At 43.9% G+C, this 26688-nt stretch overlaps 1 protein-coding gene across 1 annotated transcript; it reads left to right on the top strand.

Moving 5' to 3' along the window:
- The first annotated feature begins 1798 nt into the window (after window positions 1–1798).
- LOC141154301 (uncharacterized) lies at window positions 1799–26688 on the top strand. Its single transcript, XM_073639969.1, has 8 exons — window positions 1799–1951; window positions 15190–15973; window positions 16724–16805; window positions 17285–17392; window positions 20590–20729; window positions 21632–21717; window positions 21799–21971; window positions 22491–26688. The coding sequence occupies exons 2-8, from the start codon at window positions 15248–15250 to the stop codon at window positions 22673–22675; spliced, it is 1500 nt and encodes a 499-aa protein (XP_073496070.1). The 5' UTR covers window positions 1799–1951; window positions 15190–15247; the 3' UTR covers window positions 22676–26688.

Raw genomic sequence — 26688 nt, 5'->3', positions numbered from 1 at the left:
CCCCGCTTCAGCCTGTTATTTTCCGCGTGGCACTGCACCCACCATTCCTCATCACACTGCCCTGAGGCCTGCTCTGCCTGCGGGGAGCCGTCCCATCTAAGGTGCCTTTAACACCGGCCTCAGTGGACTGAAGCAGCGCTGGTGTCTATCACCGGAAACCGTAGGTGGCGTAGTCGGAAAATACCACTCAACCCTGAAAAGCCCATTAAATCTTTTATGTGACCGCCCTGGGCACGGACCGGGCCCGGGCTATGACTGCAACCCCAAGACATCTACACTGACCCGGCTCCGAGTAACCCCATTTCCCAGGGAGGGCTGTGAGCGTCACATGGGGCCCATTATTCTGTATGGAGGACTATGTAGGGTCTATTATTCTATATGGAGGACTATGCGGTGCCCATTGTTCTGTATGGAGGACTATGTGGGGCCCATTATTCTGTATGGAGGACTATGTGGGGCCCATTATTCTGTATGGAGTACTATGTGGGGCCCATTATTCTGTACAGAGTACTATGTGGGGCCCATTATTCTGTATAGAGGACTATGTGGGGCCCATTATTCTGTATGGAGGACTATGTGGGGTCCATTATTCTATATGGAGGACTATGTGGGGCCCATTATTCTGTATGGAGGGCTATGTGGAGCCCATTATTCTGTATGGAGGACTATGTGGGGTCCATTATACTGTATACTTGTTGTCCCGCAACTTTGTCCAAGTTTTTCATTTTGGCCATCTGTGTTTGAGTTTGACATCCCTGGTCTAGAGGCATTAGATTGCTGCACGCTAAGCACATTACCGAAATGTACTTTCACATTGCAGCTCCCCTTTTAAAGGTCATCTGCTCCTTTAAAAAAAAAAAGTTGGTTTGGGTGCAGAAGCCTCCCTAAACTTTCTTTATGGAAGGTGGGGGATTTGTTGGCACCCAGATTTTCCAACTCCCCAACGAGGTCTCCCTTTTTACAGGAGCCTTATACAAGCTTTGAGTTGGCATGTAAGATTAAAGGGGTTATTCGGTTTCATGGAAAAAAAAGCTGGCTGAAGTTTAAAAAATCAACATGAGCTTTACTCGCCCTCAACAGGTCCAACACAGCAATCTGTCACTGCAGCACTGACGTCCGGTCAATAGTGAGGCAGCCAATCAGTGAGCTCTGCGGCTTTGCCAGTGAAACAGTGGTACCCTGCCGATGGGCTGTGTCTAATATTGCAGCTTGTTTCCACTGATGAAACAGCTCAGTGCTGCAATACTATATACAACCTGTGGACAGGGGTGGCGCTATTTTGGGAATATGCAGCCATTTTTAACCCTGTATAACCCCTTTAAAGCATCAGTAGGGGACCACGCATTTGTACAGCCTCTGATCAGTAGATACACAATCAAAGCACATTAAATATTTAAAGCCAATAAAACCAAAATTATATTTTCTGCACATATTTAATCCATGAAAGAACGATAACTGGACACAGCTGTGAGCTCCCGGCCGTAACAGTTTGGCACATTCTTATTCCCTGTGAAGTCTGCAGTACAATCCCTGAGGACATCATCAGCAATAACAACTTGTCCCCACCCATCACACAGTTTGCGTTCCAAACCTCGGTCTCATAACAAGCGGCAAACGCACGACTCGGATTTTTCATTCCTATTGGTCAACACAGGTCCTAGGCGTGGTGCACATTACATTTTCTGCAAGATTATTGGTTTAGCCAGAATGATTGACAGTAGGGTAGGACTGGGAGGAAGTGGCTGCCGGTCACGTGATCCCTGCTCGTATTGGGCGGGAGATGCAGCAGGGCCGGAGCCGCCGACGTCACGTTCGTTGGTCACGTGCTGTGTTGTTGACGTGACGTGGCGCCCCGTGACTGGCGCAGAGGTGACAGGGGCGGTGACGTCACGCGGTGACAGTTCTCGTGGTGGCATCGGGGGGGACAAGTTTTTGAGGGGGTCCCTGTGTGGTGAGTTTGTCGTATCGGGGAGAAAGGGACGGGATGCGCTAATGATGTCGTCTGTGTGACGTAGCTCGTTTCTGTGTGGTGTGTGCTGTGCACTGCGGCTGTATTGAAGCAGTTGCTTGGGTACGAGTATATTAGGCTTTCGTGTTGTGTCCTGAACTAATATCCTCCCTAAAAATGTAGTGTTGAAATCCTATGGGAGGCTATACTTATTATGTGTCAAAGTTATGGTTCATACCTGCTGTATTTGCCTGATGTATGCAATATTTGCTTCATACATGCGATATTTACCTCATACATACGATATTTACCTTCCTAGATGTGATATATACCTCATACATGCAATATTTACCTCCCTATATGCGATATTTGCCTCATGCATGCAATATTTACCTCATGCATGCAATATTTGCCTCATGCATGCAATATTTGCCTCATGCATGCAATATTTACCTCATACATGCGATATTTACCTCCCTGTATGTGATATTTACCTCATACATGCGATAATTACCTCCCTATATGTAATATTTGCCTCCCTAAATGTGATATTTACCACATGCATGCAATATTTGCCTCATACATGCAATATTTACCTCATACATGCGATTATTACCTTCCTATATGTGATATTTACCTCATAAATGCGATATTTACCTCCGTGTATGTGATATTTACCTCATACATGTAATATTTGCCTCCCTAAATGTAATATTTACCTGATGCATGCAATATTTACCTCATATATGCGATATTTGCCTCATGCATGCAATATTTACCTCATGCATGCAATATTTGCCTCATGCATGCAATATTTGCCTCATGCATGCAATATTTACCTCATACATGCGATATTTACCTCCCTGTATGTGATATTTACCTCATACATGCAATATTTCCCTCCCTAAATGTGATATTTACCTCATACATGTGATATTTACCTCCCTACGTGCGATTTTTACTTCACTGATATCAAAGTTAGGACTCATACATGTAATATTTACCGCGTATTACATTTAGTGTTTATACATGTAATATTTACCACATAACTGTCAATGATCTGTGTAATGTCGTCCTCTTATGCGCGGAGTCGTCCTCGTACATATGTCAGACTTGCGCTCTATACAAGTTTATGTCTTATTGGGCAGCGATTTACTAATTCTACCTTATGACCTATGAGGTATTTTGGTGCAGTGCTGCCATTTTTCTCAACTGGGTAAGCTCAAATATGTCCATAGAGTTACGTTAGCCAGACAGGTGTGCCCTTTTAATCCTCGACTAGCTGTCCGGTGAGTATACCCCACACCCCAAAAAAGCATAGGAGATAGCTTACTGATGGATTGGGGTCCAATCATTGAATGAAGCGAAGGTGCACATGCTCGACCGCCGCTCCTGTACTTGCATATAGGACTGGTGGACATAGCGGGGCAGGGCTGCCACTAAGAATTTAGGGGCCCCATACTGGCAAAATTTTTGGGCCTCCATTCGTCTAACCTTCTACAGTCCCACCGCCCACTCTTGGAAAAACTCCACTTCTGCACCACGTCCTCACCAATCACACATTACCAGTCCCCATCGAACACCAGATCACACACGTGGCCAGCAGCTTTTTGTTTTGATCAAAAGATTTTTAAAGCTGCCACCATGATAAGGTAGACTCTTCTGGCCGGGCCCTACTCTATTCTGACCTATTAAAATTTTCTTAAAGTATCCAATACTCTTTTTAGGTATATTTTTATTTATTTTTCTTTAAGGGAATGTGTCATATACATTTTTTAAAATGACCAATAATACCACATACAAGGATCAAATACCACCACGCCATGATCAGATCACATATTACCACCACATAGTGACCGAATAATACCACATAGAAGGGACAAAAACCGCCACACCATGACCAGACCACATATTACCACCACATTGTCACCGAATACTACAATACTGATCATTAATAAAAAAACAACAAAAAAAACCCACAATACTAATATTACCATAAGTGCCATTATACACTGGAGCTCTGTACATGGTATACAGTGTATAATGTAAGTGTACTGGTAATATAGTTATCACCAGTAACATTATACAGGAGCTCTGTATACAGTGTACAGGAAATACAGCGATCACCTGTGACATTATACACAGGAGCTCTGTACATAGTATACAGTGTATAGTGTCAGTGTACAGATAACACACTGACTCACCGGTGACGTCTCTAGGTGAAGTCCTTCATCCAGCACAGACTGCCATCACTTCTTCCAGCCAGGACTTGTCTCTGCATGAGGCTATGTGCCCACGATGCAGAAATGCTGCATATTTTTTTCTCTTCTCCCTGGCAGGAAAAACGCATGTGGTTTTTACATGCGTTTTTCCCGCCAGGTAGAAGTGTTTGTCAAGCATTTTTGCATGCGAGTTATCAAGCGCTTTTCCAAGCGATTTTAACATCACTTGGAAAAGTGCTTGACCACTTGGTCACACTATATAAATCCATGCAACCGGCATGGATTTATAGTAGTGTGACCAAGTTAGTTAAAAAAATAAGAATGGTAAAAAATAAAGATTATACTTACCTTCCGATGTCCTCCCTGTGTTTTCTTCGCTGAGTCCGGTATCTTGGGCGGCTCGTGGTGGTGTGGAGGAGCTGCGGTGACTTAATTGAGTCATGTGAAAGGTCATATGACTCAATGACGTCATGGCAGGTCCTTCACACCACCGCGACCCATACAGCCGACCAGACGGAGCGGAGAAAACACCGGGAGGACATCGGAAGGTAAGTATAATCTTTATTTTTTATTTTAAATTCTTTTTTTAACAGTTTCTATTGTACCCAGGTCTGGAGGAGAGTCTCCTCTCCTCCAGACCTGGGTACCATCCGCATATTGAACCGTGTGATATCCGCATGTACAGATGCAGTGATGCAGATATCACGCGGTCCAATGTAAGTCAATGGCGGCGATTACGCTGCGTGTCCGCAAAATTAATGGACATGCTGCTTATTTTTCCACAATGATAATCAGCAGCGGAAATTTCCGCAGCATGTGCACAGCACATGCGGATTATCATTGGGGACCATGGGACACGTATTACCAAGCGTTTTTTAAGCAATTTCGCTGCGGAAATTCCGCTGCAAAAACGCTTGAAAAACGCATAGTGGGCACACAGCCTAAAATAACACAGTTATCTCGAGCACATTCCCCAACTTCTACATTACACAGCTGAATACAGACACCACTGTGTCCCCCCACTAACTGTAAATAGCCACTTTCCCCACCTAATAAATATATAAATTAATTATAACCTGTACTCTTTCCCCCAATTTATTACCAGTCCCACTCCTGCATCCGCAACGCCCCCCACTCTGTACCTCCTGCTCCCCCGATTCATTATATTTACATGCACCCTCTGCCCCAAGTCATTGTTATGTATGTGCTCTCCCCACCCTCTATTCATCATAATGTGCTCTCCCACCTCCCCATGTGCTCTCCCACCTCCCCATGTGCTCTCCCACCTCCCCATGTGCTCTCCCAATTCCCCATGGGCCCTCCCCACCCACCACTCCCAATTCCCCATGTGTTCTCCCCACCCACCACTCCCAATTCCCCATGTGTTCTCCCCACCCACCACTCCCAATTCCCCATGTGTTCTCCCCACCCACCACTCCCAATTCCCCATGTGTTCTCCCCACCCACCACTCCCAATTCCCCATGTGTTCTCCCCACCCACCACTCCCAATTCCCCATGTGTTCTCCCCACCCACCACTCCCAATTCCCCATGTGTTCTCCCCACCCACCACTCCCAATTCCCCACCCACCACTCCCAATTCCCCATGTGTTCTCCCCACCCACCACTCCCAATTCCCCATGTGTTCTCCCCACCCACCACTCCCAATTCCCCATGTGTTCTCCCCACCCACCACTCCCAATTCCCCATGTGTTCTCCCCACCCACCACTCCCAATTCCCCATGTGTTCTCCCCACCCACCACTCCCAATTCCCCATGTGCTCTCCCCACCCACCACTCCCAATTCCCCATGTGCTCTCCCCACCCACCACTCCCAATTCCCCATGTGCTCTCCCTACCCACCACTCCCAATTCCCCATGTGCAGCTCGCCCACCCCCCACTCCCAATTCCCCATGTGCAGCTCGCCCACCCCCCACTCCCAATTCCCATGAGCTCTCCCCACCCACCACTTCCAATTCCCCATGTGCCCACTCCCAATTCCCCACGTGCAGCTTGCCCACCCACCACTCCCAATTCCCCACGTTCAGCTTGCCCACCCACCACTCCCAATTCCCCACGTGCAGCTCGCCCCCACTCCCAATTCCCCACGTGCAGCTCGCCCCCACTCCCAATTCCCCACGTGCAGCTCGCCCCCACTCCCAATTCCCCACGTGCAGCTCGCCCCCACTCCCAATTCCCCACGTGCAGCTCGCCCCCACTCCCAATTCCCCACGTGCAGCTCGCCCCCACTCCCAATTCCCCACGTGCAGCTCGCCCCCACTCCCAATTCCCCACGTGCAGCTCGCCCCCACTCCCAATTCCCCACGTGCAGCTCGCCCCCACTCCCAATTCCCCACGTGCAGCTCGCCCCCACTCCCAATTCCCCACGTGCAGCTCGCCCCCACTCCCAATTCCCCACGTGCAGCTCATCCTCCCACTCCCATTTAATTCTATTTAAAAAAAATTAAGTTGTCATACTTACCTCTCATACGATCCCTGCAGTATCCTGGCGCTCCTGCTGCGACGAGGAGATGCACACTGCCGCCAGGTTCTCCTGACTTTTGGTCAGGTGACAGCGCGTACGTGTTATCACACGACCAGAAGTCAGGAGAAGTATGAAGGAGCTGCTGTAGCTGCGGTGCTCCGGTAAGGAACCCAGTGCCGAGATGTGCGGCGCACGACCCAGCTCTCGGCACGTTATTATAGCATAGGGCCCCGTGAGCAGACGCACAAGAGGGGGGGCCCTGACTGGGCCCAGGCTCCCCCTCTGTACTGCTGCTCACTGGGCCCCATACAGCAGTAAGGGCAGTAATGCCCTGATTGCGGCCCTGTAGCGGAGCGCCGTATTCAGCTTTCTCCGGTATTTCTATAGACGATGAATGGAGAGAAGGTGGAGCGTGCGCACGTCTGCTCTGCTCAAGATGGGCTGCAACGAGTTCCAACTGGAGACCTGGAACCAGAGTCCTGTTCTCTGGATTGCTAGAGATCCTGGACACCCGGTGGTCAGGAAGTTATCCTCCATCCTACAGAAAGGAGATAACTTATGATTTTAGGAATATCACTTAAAGCCTTACTCCATTAACGAAGTTGTCTGGTACTTTTTTTTAAATTGCCCAATGTATTCAGCATGTGGGCTTAAGTATATTTGTAAATACCTTGTGTTGCTGATAATGCCTGTGAGCAGCGCTATCGGTGGCCACTCACAGGCATCACGTTACCCCGCGCTGATGTCACGACAAGTGAGTTGCGACTGAGCGCTGGGGTCCCCGCAGTGGCTCCTGGGTTGTGGGCGGGGTTATTCCCCTCGTCACACCCAGCATCCACCGCACGCTTTCCCAAAGAATGGGGAGAGGGGTAGCGCACGGTGGATGCCGGGTGTGATGCAGGGGAATAACCCCGCCCACAACACAGCAGCCACCAGTGGAATGCGGAAGAGGGACTCTCGGCTGCAGCCTGGATTTGTCGTGACGTCAGCGGATGTCAGTGCCGACTGCAGCCGGGGGTCACGTGATGCCTGTGAGCGGCCAGTGATAGTGCCGCTTACAAGCATTATCTGCAACACAAGATATTTACAGAGATACGGTACTTATGCCCACATGCTGAATACATTGGGCAACTTAAAAAAGTTCCGGACAACCCCTTTAAAGCCCAGCTAATGCTATTAGGCATCTGTCACTGCCTCTTTTACCCTATACAGTGGCTTGCAAATGTATTCACCTCGCCTTGGTATTATTTGTGTTTTGCAACCTCACAATCTGAAATTTCAGTTATTTTTTTTGAGCGTTTGCATCAGTTCATGTAAAGAACATGCTTACAACTTTGAACATTTGTTTTTTTTTTTATCGTGAAGCAAACAACAAATAGGACAAAATAACTGAAAACTTCAGTGTGCGTAACTATACACCCTCCTAAAGTCAGTACTTTGTAGAGCCTCCTTTTGTGGCCATTAGAACTGCAAGTTGCACTATGAGCTTTCCACATGTTGCCACTGGGATTTTTGCCCATTCTTCAAGGCAAAACTGTTCCAGCTACTTCAAGTTAGATGGTTTCCTCTGGTGAATAGCAATCTTCAAGTCTGACCACAGATTCTCAATTGGATTAAGGTCTAGGCTTTGACTAGGCCACTCCAAAACATTTACAAGTTTCCCCTTAAACCATTCGAGTGTTCCTTTAGCAGTATGCTTTGGGTCATTGTCTTGTTGAAAGGTGAACCTCCGTCCCAGTCTCAAATCACTGACAGACTGAAATTGGTTTTGCTGAAGAATATCCCTGAATACAGAATCATCCATCTTCCCCTCAACTTAGACCATTTTCCCTGTCCTTGCTGCCGAAAAACATCCCCACAGCATGCCACCATGTTTCACTGTGGGGATGGTGTTCTTGGGGTGATGAGCTGTGTCTGTTTGGCACCAGATATAGGGTTTACCTTGGTGGCCAAAAAGTTCAATTTTGGTCTCATCTGACCACAGCACCTTCCACCATACTTTTGGGGAGTCTCCCACATGTCTTTTGGCTAACTCAAAGCAAGCCTTATAATTTTTGTTTGTAAGTAAAGGCTTTTTTCTGGCCACTCTTCAATAAAGTCCACCTCAATGGAGTGTACGGCTTATTGTGGCCATATGGACAGATACTCCAGTCTCTCCTTGGGAAATCTGCATCTCCTTCAGGGTTACCTTTGGTCGCTGTGCTACCTTTCTGATTAATTCCCTCCTTGCCCGGGTTGAGAGTTTTGGTGGGCGACCTCTCTTGGCAGGTTTGTTGTGTACTTTGTTCTTTCCATTTGATGATAATGGATTTGATGGTGCTCCCAGGGATCATCAGAGACTGGGATATTTTTTTTATAACCCAACCCGGACTTGTACTTCTCAATAACTTTGTCCCTGACTTGTTTGGAGATCTCCTTGGTCTTCATGGTGTTGTTTGGTTAATGGTGTTGCAGCCTCTGTGGCCTTTCAGAAAAGGTAAAGTCTATATATTGACAGACATGTGACACTTAGATTGCACACAGGTGGCTGTCCTTTCACTAAGCTTGTGAGTTATGAAAGTAATTGCTTGCACCAGAAATTTTTAGGGGCTTCATCGCAAAAGGGTGAATACATATGCACATGGCAATTTTTAGTTACTTGATCCCATAAATTTAATTTATGCATATGTTTTTCTCACTTCACCAACTTAGACTATTTAGTGCTGATGCATCACATACAAATTGGATTAGAAAAATATTTAAACACAGGTGTAATGTAACAAAATAGGTAAAAAGCCAAAGGGGGGTGAATACTTTCACAAGCCACTGTATGTCAGGAGTTTTTCCTCCTGGCATATACATTGAACAAATACTATAAGGCTGTGTGCCCACTATGCATTTTTTTAAGCGTTTCCACAGCGGCAATTCCGCTGCAGAAACGCTTAAAAAACGCTTGGTAAAAGGTCTGCCATGTTCCCCAATGATAATCCGCATGTGCTGTTCACATGCTGCGGAAATTTCCCCTGCTTATTATCATTGCTGAAAAATCCGCAGCACTACCAATTATGTTGCGGAATTGCGTCGTTTTCGTCGCCATTGACTTGCATTGAATCGCATAATATCCGCATCACTACATGTGCACATGCGGATATCATGCGGTTCAACGTGCGGATGGTACCCGGGTTTGGAGAAGAGGAGACTCTCCTCCAGACCCGGGTACCATAGTACCTATAAAAAAAGAATAAAAAAAAATATACATTATACTTACCTTCTGATGGCCCACGGACTTCATAGCTATCCGACCGCTGATGTCGCGTGACCCGTCACATGACTAAATGACGTCATGGCAGGTCCTTTTAGACCACCGCGAGACACCGGGGACACTAGACGGATCAGATAAGGACACCGGGGGCCATCATAAGGTAAGTATAATATTTATTTTTTTACCATTCTTTTACGGTCACACTATATAAATCCATGCCGGTTGCATGGATTTATATAGTGTGACCAAGTTGTCAAGCACTTTCCAAGTGATGCTAAAATCGCTTAGAAAGTGCTTGACAACCTGCATGTCCCTGGCAAGAAAAACGCATGTACAATCCGCATGCGTTTCTTCTGCCAGGGAGATGCAGAAATGCTCAGGAAAAATCCGGAGCATTTCTGCATCGTGGGTACATAGCCTAACAAGTAAAAAAACAACACAAATACTAAAACAGCTAAAAAAAAATGTGATATGTAAGTTGTCCTGTAAGGATCTGTTCACACGGTCAGTATTGGCAGCTCTTTGAACGCAGCATACTTTATGCTGCCTGCGTCCAAAGCACTGGACGCAGGTGAATCCGCATGTGTTCATTGAACACATGCGGATTCACCGCATCCTATACTTTGCACTGATAGAATTTCTCTTGCGGAGAATAGCGTCTCTGCAAGAGAAGTAGACATGCTGCGCTCTGTGAAGTTTCGCCATCTCCGCGGGTGAGCAGCAGGAGCACGGAGAAGCATAGTGGGCATGGGAATTCTTGAAATCCCATCCACTATGCTCTAACATCTGGCTACTGCGTATTGCACGCGGCACAAATGCGCTGCGTCCAATCCGCAGCCATTCCTGACCGTGTGCATGTACCCTTAGGGTATATGGACATCTTTCAGTTTGCAGTCGGTGTTGCTTTGATTACTGGGTTCCAGCTCTTGGCAATCTGCTGTTTTTGCTGAAGGAAGCTGTGGCCAGCCAGGCACTTCCCCTGCAATGGCTGCCAAAGGGGGATCTGTGTGCCCATTTGGCGGTCAGTCAGATATTTAGATGAGAAATGGGTGCTTCTCATAGATGGAAGTCCCTAGTTAGAGGTTTCTCCTTCCCCACTGTGACCTAAAAGGCATGTGGACAGGGATAAGCAATATGACAACCTGTGACCAGCAGTACAGTCTGAGGCTATTTAGTGAAGGCCTTGTAATATAAATATTTTAAAATATACTATTAAAATGAGATGATAAATGTATGATTGCAGAGTCACCCGCCGATCACAAGAATGAAGGTTGTGTGTCCGTATTTAAATGGAGTTGTAGGGCTCATACATGACAACCGCTCCCATAAGTAGTGAATGAAGCTGTGCATGTATCCTACTGCTCCCTTGTTCTTGTGATAGATGGAGAATCCCAGCAGTCGGTCCACACATGGTACGTGAATCATAAACCTTGACACGTGGTTGTGTAAATTAAGGGTTGAGGCTGGCTGCAGACAAGTTTTTAAAAATTGTCCGAGTTTCATAGAATCAAAGAATGTTAGAGTTGGAAGGGACTTTCAGGGTCATTATGTTCAACCCCCTGCTCAATGCGGAATTCACTAAACCATCTCAGACAGATGTCTGTCCAGTCTCTGTTTGAAGACTTCCTTTGAAGAAGAACTTGCCACCTCACGTGGCAGCCTGTTCCACTCATTGATCACCCTCACTGTCAAAAAGCTTTTTCCAATATTTAATCTGTATCTTCTCCCTTTTAGTTTCATCCCATTGCTTCTCGTGTTTCCATGTGCAAATGAGAATAAAGATGATCCCTCTACACTGTGACATCTCTTCAGATATTTGTAGCAATTAAAGGGGTATTCCCATTCTCCAAGATACTATCCCAATATGTAGTAAGTGTAATAATAATATTAGCAAATACCTCCAAATAGAAATGTAGCATAGTTTTTCTGATTCGCTATGTCTTTCCTCATGTAAGCGTTGCAGGACCTTAGGTCAGGGCTGCCACCAGGAATTTCAGGGCCCTAAACTGGCACAAAATTTTCAATTTTGAGACTTCGCAGTGAGTGATCACGAGTGACATTATACACGGGAGCTCTATATAGTGTATAGTGTCAGTGTACATGTAATACACTGACTCACCGGTGACGTCTCTAGGTGAAGTCCTTCATCTTCGCTTTTCTCCTTCATCCAGCACAGACCGCCATCACTTCTTCCAGCCAGGACTCGTCTCTGCATAAAATAACACACAGTTGTCTAGAGCACATTCCCCAACTTTTACATCACACAGCTGAATACAGACGTGCACCCACCATTAATATATAATTAGTCATTATGCAACCCACCATTCCAAATATAAATAGAAATCCACCACTGCGCCCCCCCATAACTATAAATAGCCACTTTCCCCACCTAATAAATATATAAATTAATTAGAACCTGTACTCTTTCCCCCAATTTATTACCAGTCACACTCCTGCATCCTCAACACCCCCCACTCTCCCAATTCATTATATTTACATGCACCCTCTGCCCCAATTCATTGTCATGTCCGTGTTCTCCCCACTCCCACCCTCTATTCATCATCATTTACTCTCCCCCACTCCCAATTCCCCATGTGCTATCCCCACCCCTCCACTCCCATTTCACCATGTGCTCTTCCCACCCTCCACTCCCAGTTCCCCATGCGCACTTCCCACCCTCCACTCCCAGTTCCCCATGCGCACTTCCCACCCTCCACTCCCAATTCACCATGTGCCTTTCCCACCCTCCACTCCCAATTCACCATGTGCTTTTCCCACCCTCCACTCCCAATTCCCAATGTTCTCTTCCCACCCTCCACTCCCAATTCCCAATATTCTCTTCCCAACCTCCACTCCCAATTCCCAATGTTCTCTTCCCAACCTCCACTCCCAGTTCCCCATGCGCACTTCCCACCCTCCTCTTCCAGTTCCCCATGCGCACTTCCCACCCTCCACTCCCAATTCACCATGTGCCTTTCCCACCCTCCACTCCCAATTCACCATGCGCACTTCCCACCCTCCACTCCCAGTTCCCCATGCGCACTTCCCACCCTCCACTCCCAGTTCCCCATGCGCGCTTCCCACCCTCCACTCCCAGTTCCCCATGCGCGCTTCCCACCCTCCACTCCCAGTTCCCCACACGCGCTTCCCACCCTCCACTCCCAGTTCCCCACGCGCGCTTCCCACCCTCCACTCCCAGTTCCCCACGCGCGCTTCCCACCCTCCACTCCCAGTTCCCCACGCGCACTTCCCACCCTCCACTCCCAGTTCCCCACGCGCACTTCCCACCCTCCACTCCCAGTTCCTCACGCGCACTTCCCACCCTCCACTCCCAATTTCCCATGCGCTCTTCCTACCCTTCATGTGCTCATCCGCAAGACCATTTAATGAATTTGATTTAAAAAAATAAAGTTTTCATACTTAACTCTCATACGATCCCTGCAGCTGTGCTGGCATCCTGGCACTCTCTGCAGGTGCGTACTCGATGAGTCATCGCATAGGCGCCTTCACCAGCGCGTCACGGGAGGAGGGACTCCATTGAAGCTGCTGCACAGCTATTCACTGTTGAAGGCTGTGAGCGCTCCGGGGGGGGGTGTCCCTGCGCCAGGAGAGGTACGCTGCCAGATTCTACTGACTTCTGGTCAGGTGACGGCGCGTACGCGATGTCACCTGACCAGAAGTCAGGAGAAGTATGAGGGAGCTGCTGGAGCTGTGTGGCTCCGGTAAGGACTTAGCGCCGAGGTGTGCGCCAGCTCTCGGCACTTTGCTACTGCATGGGGCCTTGTGAGCAGAAGCACAAGAGGGGTCCCCCCCCCTCTGTACTGCTGCTCACTGGGCCCCATACAGCAGTAATGGCAATAATGCCCTGATGGCGGCCCTGCCTTAGGTATCCATGGTTACGACCACTGATATACTGACAGTTAGTTAGCAAGTTGCTAGTGGTCGTAACCATGAATACCTAAGGTCCTGCAATGCCTGCACATGAGGAAAGAGACATAGCGAATCAGAAAAACTATATACTGCATTTCTAATTGGAGGTATTTGCTAATATTATTATTACACCTACCACATATTGGGATAGGATCTTGGAGATGGGAGTACCCCTTTAAGTTTCCTCTTAGCCGTCTTTTTTGCAAGCTAAACATACCCAGATCCTTTAACCGCTCCTCCTAGGACATAGTTTGCAGTCCGCTCATGATCCTATTGGCTCTTCTCTCAACTTGCTCCAGTTTTTTAATGTCTTTTTTAAAATGTGGTGCCCTGAACTGGACAACAGTATTCCAGATGAGGTCTGACGAAGGAGGAGTAGAGGGGGATAATTACTTCACGTGATCTAGACTCTATGCGTCTCTTAATACATCCCACAACTGTTTTTGCGTTTTTGCTGCTGCATCACGTTGTTGACTCATGTGCAGTCTGTGATCTATTAGTATACCCAAGTCTTTTTCACTTTGGATGTTGCTTAGTTCTATTCCTCCCATTCTGTAGATGTAATTTTTGTTTTTCTTGCCCATATGTAGAATCTTGCATTTCTCCTTGTTAAATACCATTCTATTAGTCACTGCCCATTGTTCAAGCTTATCTAGATCCTTCTGAATCCTCTCTGTCTTCTCTAGTTTTAGCCATCCCTCCTAGCTTTGCATCGTCATTTCATTCACAAAAAAAGTGCCATCTGTGTGCCTTTTTTTACGTCCGTGTGTGATCCGTATTCATACGTCAACATTTAAAAAATGTACATGATCAAACACAGTTTGGAAGGTTGATAATATATCCGTAAAAATTGGATCCGATTTTATTTTTATTTTTTTAACGCACCCATAGACCTGCTGCAATTTTTTTTTCTTACTGTCTGTCAACCCGAGAGAAAGATGGTTCATCTTAACAGCCCCATTGAATAACATTGGGAAGTCTTGTGTCCTATCAAAAATCATACAGCACAATTCCTATTTATACACTCGTCTGCATGAGCCCTAAAACTTGGAGGATGGGAATACCTGCTCCTTGGCATTATTCTTGCATGTAATACCTTATATACAGAAGACTGCATAAAGACGCCCTGATTAAACGCAACATTATAGCTCAAGGGCTCATGCATATGGTGTTTTTTTGGTTGTTTTATGGTTGTGACCGTACAAATAAACTTCTATGGTGGCTTCTGTACCTCTCATGTTAGTGGCTCACCCATCTTGCACTGTAGATTTGTTTCTTTTTGCTAGGATGCAAATAATTGATATGATACTTTATAATATGTTACGCTCTTGATATTAAATATTGCCTTGCATTTGATTGTCAGATGATCGGCCATGTGGAGCATTGGTAAAATACTATCAATTCTTTAAAGTTCCTACACGATGAGCTGTCCAGAGAAGAGCGAGGAGTGCTCTCCTCCACCAGCTAAACAGAGAAAAGTTTTGGAGACTGAGGAAAAAAACAATGGAGTTCTTGATCTGCCAGATAGTCAGGAAGCCGAGGCTGCTCAGACATTATGGGAGATGACCAATTGGAGGGAGAATGCAGAAGATAAGGAGCAGACAGGAAATGTTATTCCACACACTCCAGAAAATGGCGCAGTAGAAGACACACATGCGAGGCTACCTGTGTGTACACCCGAGAGGGGAGATACGGGAGAAAGTGCAACAGGAACCCCTCACATCCCTGAAGGTGGTGAAACTGGAGAGAAGAAAACAACACCATCAAAGCCAGACTCATTAAGAAGAGATGCCGCAGGGAATGGAGATTCAGATGATCAACGGAGAAGATGTGCACCGCCGAGCCTAGAGATAGCCGACACAGAAGAGCCGGCTGTTCTGTCACCCCTTTCCTCAGATTCAGAAACAGGTGACCGGCGATCGTGCAGCGAGGGTGATTGCTGCATTGTTTCTGTTGGCACCCAGGCTACTGGCACTGATCGCTCTATGCAAGCTCTGGAGTCAGTGCAACAGGAGCTAAGGTCAGTGAATGAACGGGCCGACCGTGCTCTGCTGCAGCTGAAACGAAGGTATGGACAGCTCAGAAAACCACACATCCAGAAACGCAATGCCATCATACGCACCATCCCAGGTTTTTGGGTCACTGCTGTATCCTAAAACAAATTTGTTATTCTTTTCTTTTGACGTTTTATTTTTCCCCTTCTCTGTGAAGATCGTAAGAATTATTATTTATGTTAAAATAATGCACTACAAAGTATTTTTTTTAATCCGATTGTGGGTTTTAACGACAGTAGATGTCAGTGACCTGGAGAGCGAGTGGTAAGAGGAGTGATATGTGTTGTGGAATTACACAGCTCAGATCACCAGAAGCAGGGCTGTGGAGTCGGAGTCCAAGTCGGAATAGGAGTCGGTATAAAATGGACCGCGACCAGCTCCTAAAATATATAATAAATTGGGTACAGTAGTTCAATGCAGTTTGTGGGGAATATTTTTTTCATAAGAATTTGGGAAATTTATGAAATGTCCTATAAATGTCTGTCCTATTCCTGATCTAAGAGCCTATACTTTTAGCTGAGATTAATCTGTGCTCCAGTAAATTTATCACTTAAACATGAGCCCTGTATGAGGGAGTCGGTGTCATGGAGATTGAGAAGCCGGCGTTGGAGTCAAAATCAGAGGTTTGGCTTACCGACTCCACAGCCCTGACCAGAAGTTCTGTATTTCTTAGGAAGGTTTGGGCATCATAACCTTACTGCGTGAACAAGGCCTAAAAGTGTCTATTATTTCTCTCCAAAAAGTTTTACATTTGATTTTGACATTAAAGTGATCCCATCGTCTAAAGTGTTCATATAATAAGAATTCTTTGAAAATATTTTCCTTAACATAAACCTATTTTAGTTTCTGAATCACCCGCAACTTTCTGCGATGATTGACGACCGTGATGAAGATACATTAAGTTACATGAACAATTTACAGGTAGGTGGATATACCCATTATGTGAACCTGCTGATCTCATACTTGCTTATGCTTAAAGGGGTTTGGTCAATACATAATCTGACGTGAACTTCCTTAGAAAACTGTAGCCCTCTTTTCTTACCAAACCACGTTGGTTCATGGACCCCCTGGGCCCAATTTCTGCAGCCTGTGTATGTGCATTCGCTGAATGCCTTCCGCACCAGCGTGGAAGAGGATGCAGGTATGGAGGCGGTCATGTGGTTAAATCACAGGGTTGTAGAGTCGTGATCTCGGGATCGCTGGTCAGAGCCCAAGCAATCAGCAAGTTATCCTCTATCATATGGATAGGGGATAACTTGTTTTTTGGGGGGGATTAATCCTTTATTGCTGGAAATTACTTGTAGAAAATTCAGATCTCTGCTTAATTTAGCCCATGCAATACTGTGACCTAGATTTTGTTTAGTTTTCTCTGCACCAATATCATGATTTTTAATTTTCAGGTAGAGGACTTTACACACATTAAGTCAAGTTGCAAGATCAAATTCAACTTCAACTCCAATCCTTACTTTAAGAACGATGTGATCATCAAGGAGTTTCAGTATGCTTCCTCTGGTGAGTATTGAGTTGGCAAATCAATCTGGGGGATTGGGATTTCAGTGTGAGGCTGTGTGCCCACAATGCTTTTTTTAAGCGTTTCCGCAGCGGCAAAAACACTGCAGAAACGCTTAAAAAACGCATGGTAGAAGGCCTGCCATGTTCCCCAATGATAATCCGCATGTGCTGTGCACATGCTGCGGAAATTTCCGCTGCGGATTATCATTGCGGAAAAAAACGCAGCACTACCAATTATTTTGCGGAAGTGCTGCGTTTTCGCCGCCATTGACTTGCATTAGAACGCATGGATTACGCATCACTGTATATGTAGATGTGGATTCCATGCGTTCCAATGTGCAAATGGTACTCGGGTCTGGAGAAGAGGAGACTCTCCTCCAGACCCGGGTACCATAGAAACTGTAAAAAAAAGAATAAAATAAAAAATAAATATTATGCTTACCTTCTGACGGCCCCCGCTCTCCTTCTCTTCACTTGCCGGTAGTTCGCGATGGACTGAAGGACCTGCGCTGACGTCATAGTCATGTGGCGGGTCACGCGACGCTGACGTCGGCAGGTCCTTCAGTGTAACGCGATCTGCCGGCAGCCGGGACCGTGAAGCAAGACTGCGAGGGCCATCGGAAGGTAAGTATAAATTTATTTTTTATTTTTTGACTTTCTCTCGGGTCACACTATCTAAATCCATGCTGTTTGCATGGATTTATATAGTGTGACCAAGTTGACAAGCACTTTCCAAGTGATGCTAAAATTGCTTGGAAAGCGCTTGTCAAGTGGCATGCGGAAATGCATGTGAAGAACGCTTCACATCCGCATGTCCCTGGCAGGAAAAACGCACGTACTATCCGCATGCGTTTTTTTTCTGCATCGTGAGCACATAGCCTGACACTCCTCTATTGTGTGCTGAACTATGGGCCAGAATCATCAAGCAATTTTCACCAGAATTCTTCATTAAAACTGCGTGAAATGTTGTAAAATTGGTGCACCACTTGAAGCTGAGCAAAAATGTAGCAACTTTTGACATTTTTATGCCAGTGTCAGTGCGGACATACCAGTCCTGGGATTCAATTCACGCAGCGCGAGCTCTGTCAATCAAGAAGAGGGAAAGTGCTCGGCATGGTGATTGATGAGGCGGAACAGTGCAATAAGCCATAGACCACACCAAGTGTACGCCGGAGCCTCACGGATCCCCAGAACTGGGCTCTGAAATACCCCATTTATTCACTTTGAAACTACTGGATGTAGCCGAGTACATCGTTTGACTCTGGTGGTCCCACTCCTCCGTTCCGGCCAGACATTTCAGAGCTCCATTCTCAAAAATGATGGAGGTCATGGCGGTCATCTACTTTTAATGATGTTTTATGACCCTTTAATGTATGTGAGTGCTTAGCCTCAATGTCATTGATCTGGTCAGTTTTGTGGAATGCAGCTAAATTTTGCATTTACTATTTAGAGAGACAATATGAAATTATGCACAAATATTTTTAGAGCTGTTAATGAAAGGGAGAGGTCCATTCTTGGGGTGGGTAACCTTTTGTCTCTTTGCAGGGATTTAACTGCTTTTTCTGTGATGTTTAGTCATAAGTGGTTCTGAATGTTGTGTATTCCTGAACTTTTGTATGTTTACTGAACAATGAACTTATAAATTACATCTCCTAATGGACAATTGTTTTGTCTTTAACAATGACTAAATTTCTTCCTGGAAAAACATTTGCTTTATTTATATTATCAGTGGTCAAACTAAAAAAACTTCAGAGCAGCCTAATGGTGCATTGTAAAGGGTGCCCACCACCATCTACCTGATTATTTTCTTACTTACCCTACCAATACACGCATAGTATACAAACATAGTACATACGCACAAGAAAAACACACAGAAAAAATATCAATCACCGCGGTTTCTTTTTTTCCTACTCTATTTCAACTACTCATAACTTTTTTTTTATCTTTCCATCAACATAGCCATATGAGTGCTTATTTTTTTTTTGCGGACAAGTTGTCGTTTGGAATTACACCGTTCACTTTACTAGAAAAAATAAATAAATAAAAACCCTGCAGTTTCACATTTGTGTTTTGAGTTTCCTTTCTACAGCGTTCATTTTAATGGTAAAAATTGCCTGTTAGTTTGATTCCCCTGATCTTTTTTTTTTTTTACTTTTTTAGTAACCTAAAGGAAAAAAAATCTGAACTTTTGTAGATGAAAAAAAAATCAGATTTGTGTTGTGATTTTTCAAAACCCATAACTCTTATTTTTTTCAATCTATGGAGCTGTTTGAGGGCTTGTATTTTTCTGAGCTGTAGTTTTTCATGGCACCATGTTGGGGGGAGATACAACGTTTTGATCACTTTTTGGGGGAGCTGCAGCGACTGAAAAAAACTGACAGGTGTTTTTTTTTTTTTTTAAATGACCCTCACCATATGGGTTAAGCAATATCATCATATTTTCGTAAATATTTCACTAAGGAAAAATGGGTGATTCCACTTTTGATTTTTCTTTTTCATTTCTGTAATGTTCCTTAAAAAATGTTTTTATAAGTTGTAATAGGGGGCTTCACCACCAACCCATCGGCACCCTTCAATTATGTTGCAATATGTCATTGGGCGCCCTGTATGGAAGCCCGGCAGGATCGGTTTGTCCGCTGCATTTAAGGGGTTATTGCCAGCAATCAGCACTAGCACCAATCGCTGCTGTTAGAGGCTGTTGCGGCTCTGTATCACAACCCACATATTGAGCCCGCTCCACACACCCCGACACGCTCCATGCTGGATATGTCTACCATAGAGTATTAAAGGTGTTAGGATTGTACAACCTGTCGATAAATATGCCCACTAGAGTTATGTTCACATATATTGAAAGTCCTATGTAAGGACACCACACCACTACCACCTAGCAAAAACTGATGTTGATTATTGTAAATCAACCTGTAGTTAGCTGGTCTAATTTAATGTCATGTTGATTATGTTAAGAGGGATAGGTCTTCTGACAATCTAATACTAGGATGGTTTTCTCTTTGTTTTACTACTATTGCTTTTTAAAACTTCCTTGCAAAAACCATATCATCGTGTCTCAACAAGGCCTTAGCCAAGCAAAACTTTATATATACTGCCCATTACATACTACTGGTAAAGTAACATTGAAATATATAGTTTTCTGTGTAATGCACTGCTCGTAAATACAATTTTCCAATTTATTGTTTCAGGCCGCCTCGCATCTCATTCTACTCCCATTCAGTGGTGGCGAGGGCAGAACCCATCATACCGTGGCAAAAACACTTCTACGCCAAGTTTTTTCAGTTGGTTTTCTGATCACAGCTTCCCTGCTGCTGACCGTATTGCAACAGTAAGATCTAAAAAAAATTTATTAACAAAGGCTGGGACTTCCAACAGACTCCTCCTAGCATGATAGCCACAGGCCTAAGAAATAGAATAAAAAAATGCAGTAATGAACAGAAATTGTCAGCATTTTAACATCATAACTCAAGCAAACCTATAGGAGAAGAATTGCTGCAGACCATGAATTACTCCTTGCAGATTATCAGGTTAACAGGGAACCACAAGATTTATCTGTAAATAATTACTAAAGTCCTGTGATTACTGCATCCTCTGCACCAACCAAGAGAAGGAATGTGGCATGACCAGTTTAATTTCGGCTGGTAGACTTGTAGAAACTTTTGCATCTCCTACTTTATCTGTAACATGGCAGACAAAAATAACCCTCTATTCGTGAAGAGGATGGAGAGGTCTGCAGCACAAACTGCTGACAACTTGAGGGAATGACTCCAAAAACCTACAGTACATACAGATCTGAGGACACTAAGAATTTTTTTTCTATTGTTATTTTTTTTTATTTTGTGGTCCACTTAAAGGAGACCTTCCACCAGTTTGAGAATTTTAAATTGGCTACTTTATGGAATAGTGGCTGGAGAGCTGAATAAAATGTGTTGTTTGTTTTTTTAATTTCTCATTTCAGTTGTGGAGATATTAGCTTATAAAGTTTATGATAGGTCCAAGTGAGGGGGGGTGTACTTTTTCCCCTGCTTGATGTTAACCAATCATAAGCAGGAGGCATCATACAGAGGAAAAAACAAAACATGACCCCATCTCTGCAGCTCTAGTGCAGTATAGAGCAGAGTTGAGTGTGATTACAAACACCCCTGGCAGCTTTCATCTCCCAGCAGTCAGTGGGGAGGGGGAGGTCAGAGCTGACAGCACTTTTGTCACAACCACATATGTTTATTTTAGATAATCAAAGAAGATCTATGGCCAAATCCATTGCAGTACTATCTTATTGGTGAGGGTGAAAGTGACGATCATCCAGCTGAAGACAGGTTAGTAAGTGATGAGAAATTAGTGGATTGTTTCAGTCAGTAATATATTCTGAACACCATGGTTTGTATTGTGTTTTATAGCGATCCAGACAACACTGATGATTGTGTTGTTATCGTTGATGATGACGAAAATGACGATGAGGAAGACGGAGGAGAGGAAAATGAGGAAGATGATGATGATGACGACGACGACGATGATGATGATGAAAACGATGTGCATGAAATATCTGATAATACAGAAAAACACGCAGAAGGTAAATGTTGAAACTTATTAGATGTTAGAGGCTCTAGACTGTTTAGGTCCAAACCTTAACATGGGACTGCAAAGTAAATTATGGGGATTTCCAGGCTGTCTGCACCCAAATTAATGTAATCAATTAGAGGTTCAAGGATTTGGGCACAATTGTTTAGTAGTGGATATGCTCTATACTCATGATTAAATAGTAATATTTGTAAATGAAAGAGCTTTTATTAACAACCACATGATGTAAAGTTGTAGGGCTGGTAGATACCTTGGATGCCTTATCCTAAGGTCAGTTTCCATATCCGGCATTCACGCTCTTTGTACGGACTGCAGTGCCTGGACCAGACACTTGTCTGCACCCTCTCAAAATAACTGTTTGAAGAGTCTACAGTGCTTGAAAGAAGCAATGTTGCAATATCGTGAACGGCAGGATGTATAACCCCTTTAGTTGGCAAGAATTATTTTGTTGCACAGAATGAATATAATATGATATTGGTGTCGTTAAGTACTCTTATTACCTGCTCTCCAGGTACTGATAATGATGACGACGACGATGAAGATGATGATGATGATGATGATGATGATGATGACGACGATGAAGAGTCAGTTCCCGAGGAAATGGTGGAGTCAACTGTTGTTGATGAGACAGATAACATTGTGCTGGATGCGAATGATTCCAACAACTCCTCAGAAGAAGGTGGCGATTCAGAGTAGGATGCAAGGACAATATTAAATAGCGAAATATTTAGTAGATGCAGGGAATCCTTCACCCCACTTAGGAGGCAAGTTGCACTACAGCGAGTAAGGTGTGTAAGAAACTTGGTGAGTTCCACTGGCATTGGAAAAAAAAAAATCTACAAATACTTGTGGGGCTTCTCATGTCCAGCTCCACGAGCATGTCTGATCAGGGACAAGCCATTTATACGCTTTTCTAGTGAACGCTGTGGGGAAAGTGGATGTCTGCTTCTATCCATTGGCAGTATCCATAGAATTTGCACTGCAATGTAGGCACACGGGAGCCAGATATGTAAAAAAAAAAAAATACTGGATTTGTTAAGGTAATTTAAAAAGAAAAAAAAAAAATAGAGAGAAGCTATTTTATCAGTAAATTTTAAGTGTTTTTTTAGATAAATATTTACTTCTTTTTTTTTATAATTCAGGGGAATTGTTTTTCTTGAGTTCTATTTTTTAATCTTACAGTTGGCATCATTATGTGCCACCTAAAAAAAAAAAAAAAAAAAGTACCGAGTAGTGGTCTGCATGCTGCTGTTGGTAACCTTCTCATCTTTCTTCCACTCCTGCACAGAGCATATGTCTCAATTGATACAGGGTGAATCTTTTTCAGTGGTCAGTTTATATTTATTACTTCATCGTTATTCATTCCACATCTGTGCTGTCTGCTGTGGACCTCAACCATACCTTTCCGTGACAAGCCTCAAATCTCTCTATGTGACCTAACACCTTCCTCGCATGGACCACGCCTTTGAAACCTCAAGTCCTGTCTTACCCCGATGACACTTTCAGCAAAAGCTGTGCTTCTCTTAGCACAATAGTGTGTACACTGGCTTACTATGTATGTGTGTATTTATAGAAAGAGAGGTGATTGCTAAAGAACTTGGAAGATCATCCTGCTGTGTGCTTAGTAGTATGTAATACAGCCAGCGCTCAACTCTTTGGTCTTTGATCCACCAGTGCTGTAAGTAGTTGCAGCATCTTAGTTTCCAGATACACAATTATTTTGGATTGATACGCAGGGGTATTTTTATTTTTATAATTTTTTTTAGCAGCAATTTATTTCTCACTTGTACAATTCCTATGCAGGCCACGTGTGAAGACACTGCCCCCTGGTGGCAGTTATGTGGACTTACCGGCATAAGTCACTTTGCATGAGAGTCGCATATTTGAGCAACGCGATATCTATTCTTTCACATACATGGCACTCAGTAAGGATTCGCTTATCCCATCTTTTAATCCCATCTTGCATCTGCATGTAATATACAGCCAAGCAGGATTGATGGTGTTTCTATTTTCACCGTATGTCATATCTTTTTATTGTAATGTATTCCAAGGCAAATTTTGGTTGTCAGGAAGGGTGAAAACAAATAAGATGTGCATCATTGTAGATGAAAAGGGGGTGCTTTGGTGTCTAATGATCTAGCGATCAATCAGTATAGAAACTATGGAACTAAAATGTAGGGTTAGAAGTTGCAAATGCTTCATTTTCAGCTGCTAGGCAGTGTAATGCTCAGGATTATAGTGCACTGATTACCTGTAGGACAGCCTATTCTTTCCGTATTTTATTTACTTAGCACTCTCTCTGTCAGAATATAGCATTGTAAATAGAGTAAAACCTTCTCCTAATTAATTTTTTGGTTAGTCTTCTCTGCATTGCTAAGTAGGCTACCTGTGTAGCTGTGTCTTAGGTTTACTTTGTTAGGATGCTTGGGACATGGGGAGGTACAACCTCCTTACTTTATCAGTTTATCATTCATGGTCTTCGCTTGGGATTAAGCTACTGGGGCAAGTAGCGTTCCTCAATCGGAGGTCAAATCCAGAGGGTTTTTTTTTTTTTTGCAGGATTGCTGCCCATGACAACATCCAAATGAATGACGCCAAGTAAAAGAAGGTCTCTAGACACTGCCGTTTGCTAGATAATCATGTATTATGACTTGCTAAATAATCATGTACTACGACACACATGAAATTACTATTCATAGCACAACACATCCTTAAAACATTGATTCACCTTTGAACATAATTTCCCATGTATACAGTATATATGATAAGTGATGATGTTTATTGCTTGTTCTTTCTTGCTTTTTAATTTACATGTTATTTTATAGCTCACCATTCATTCACAATCCTTTGGCTGTGTGCCCACTATGCGCTTTTCAAGCGTTTTTGCCGCGGAATTTCCACAGCGACAACACTTAATAAACGCTTGGTAATACGTGCCCCATGGTCCCCAATGATAATCCGCATGTGCTGCGGAAATTTCCGCTGCGGATTATCATTGCGGAAAAATAAGCAGCATGTCCATTAATTTTGCGGACACGCAGCGTAATTGCTGCCATTGACTTGCATTGAAACGCATAATATCCGTGTCAGTACATTTGTACACACGGATATTTTGCATTTCTCTGTGCGGATGGTACCCGGGTGTGGATGAGAGGAGACTCTCCTCCAGACCCAGGTACCATAGAACCTGTAAAAAAGAATTTAAAATAAAAAATAAAGATTATACTTACCTTCCGATGTCCTCCCGGTGTTTTCTCCGCTCCGTCTGGTCTGCTGTATGGGTCGCGGTGTTGTGAAGGACCTGCCATGACGTCATTTAGTCATGTGACCTGACACTTGACTCAATGACGTCACCGCAGGTCCTTCACACCACCGCGAGCTGCCTAAGACACCAGACGGAGCGGAGAAAACACCGGGAGGACATCGGAAGGTAAGTATAACTTTTTTTTTTATTATTTTTTACCATTCTTATTCTTTTTTTTTAAACTAACTTGGTCACACTACTATAAATCCATGCCGGTTGCATGGATTTATATAGTGTGAACAAGTTGTCAAGCACTTTTCCAAGTGATGCTAAAATCGCTTGGAAAAGCGCTTGATAACCCGCATTCAGAAATGCATGCAAAATTGCTTGACAAACGCTTCTACCTGGCGGGAAAAATGCATGTAAAATCCGCATGCGTTTTTCCTGCCAGGGAGAAGCGGAAAAAATATGCAGCATTTCTGCATCGTGGGCACATAGCCTTTCAGTACCTGAGCTGAAGTCTCCAATCCATCCCTTGTGGCTCATGTCTGCAGACGGCTTATTTTACTAATGTTTATATACGGACACTATGGGTTAGACCAATACTGTTATCTGTCAAAGAAAAAAAAGGTGAGATTACAGTCATTTCAGTAAAGGGACAGTAAACCTTCAAAATACTTGTAAGGTAAACACAAGATAAAAAGACCATTTTTTCTGTACTTAGGAGGAATTCCAGAGATTTTTTTTTTGTTAATTATTCCTATGTTTAAAGATATTGTCCACCTTTTGGGGAGCAATTTCCATATTTTTTGCTTAAATGTCTGTATTTGGGGCCCACAAATGTTTTGCAATTGTATCACAAAAAAAATTGGCACCATTTGGCTTTTTACAGGTTTTATTTCCCTGTAAATTCACCTTTAGTGTGTTCATAATTTATTTGAGAACTCAGAAATAAGAGTTACAAACCTCCTGTCAGACTGTCATAGTTTCACTGACAGATTCTCAGTTAACTCACAGCCAGCCAGCAATAGACCGTGCAACACTGGCTATTTTTAATATATTTAGCCTCGATTACACACATTTAAATAAAAACTAAAAAAATATCCCCAGAGGTGGACAGACCCTTTCCGTTCATTCTGTGGGAGTTTTTTTTAATTTTTATTTTTTTTTTTTTTTTACATCCTGTCCTTATATGCTATATATGATGTTATAGGTGATGTAACAAAAAATGTTTAAAAAAATCAGAAAATGTCTTCGCATCCCCCCAAATGCACATGAAATCTATGTTGAAAAAGCATTTTTTGTACTAGTCATATTTCATATGTAAGGCTGTGCTATTGTGTGTATTTTTGTGATGTATTATTATTTTTTTTTAATGAGCTTCTTGCTTGCGCTGTGGAAACTTTCTCAAATGCCCTAGGTAAGCGATTTCAGCAAATCTGTGCATTAAAAAAGGTTTCCTAAA

Source organism: Phyllobates terribilis, unplaced genomic scaffold, assembly GCF_046119375.1.
Source record: "Phyllobates terribilis strain yellow unplaced genomic scaffold, ASM4611937v1 Scaffold_7__3_contigs__length_470593459, whole genome shotgun sequence".
Lineage (NCBI taxonomy): Eukaryota > Metazoa > Chordata > Amphibia > Anura > Dendrobatidae > Phyllobates > Phyllobates terribilis.
The sequence above is the reverse complement of the archived record's forward strand: the minus strand, read 5'-3'. Positions and strand labels throughout refer to the sequence as shown.

What these genes read in the sequence shown, in the direction of transcription:
- LOC141154301 (XM_073639969.1), top strand. Translation starts at nt 15,248, where the DNA reads ATGAGCTGTCCAGAGAAGAGCGAGGAGTGCTCTCCTCCACCAGCTAAA. An exon ending in CAGGTTTTTGGGTCACTGCT is followed by an intron (nt 15,974 to 16,723) that starts GTATCCTAAAAC and finishes AACCTATTTTAG; the next exon opens with TTTCTGAATCACCCGCAACT. An exon ending in TACAGAAAAACACGCAGAAG is followed by an intron (nt 21,972 to 22,490) that starts GTAAATGTTGAA and finishes CCTGCTCTCCAG; the next exon opens with GTACTGATAATGATGACGAC.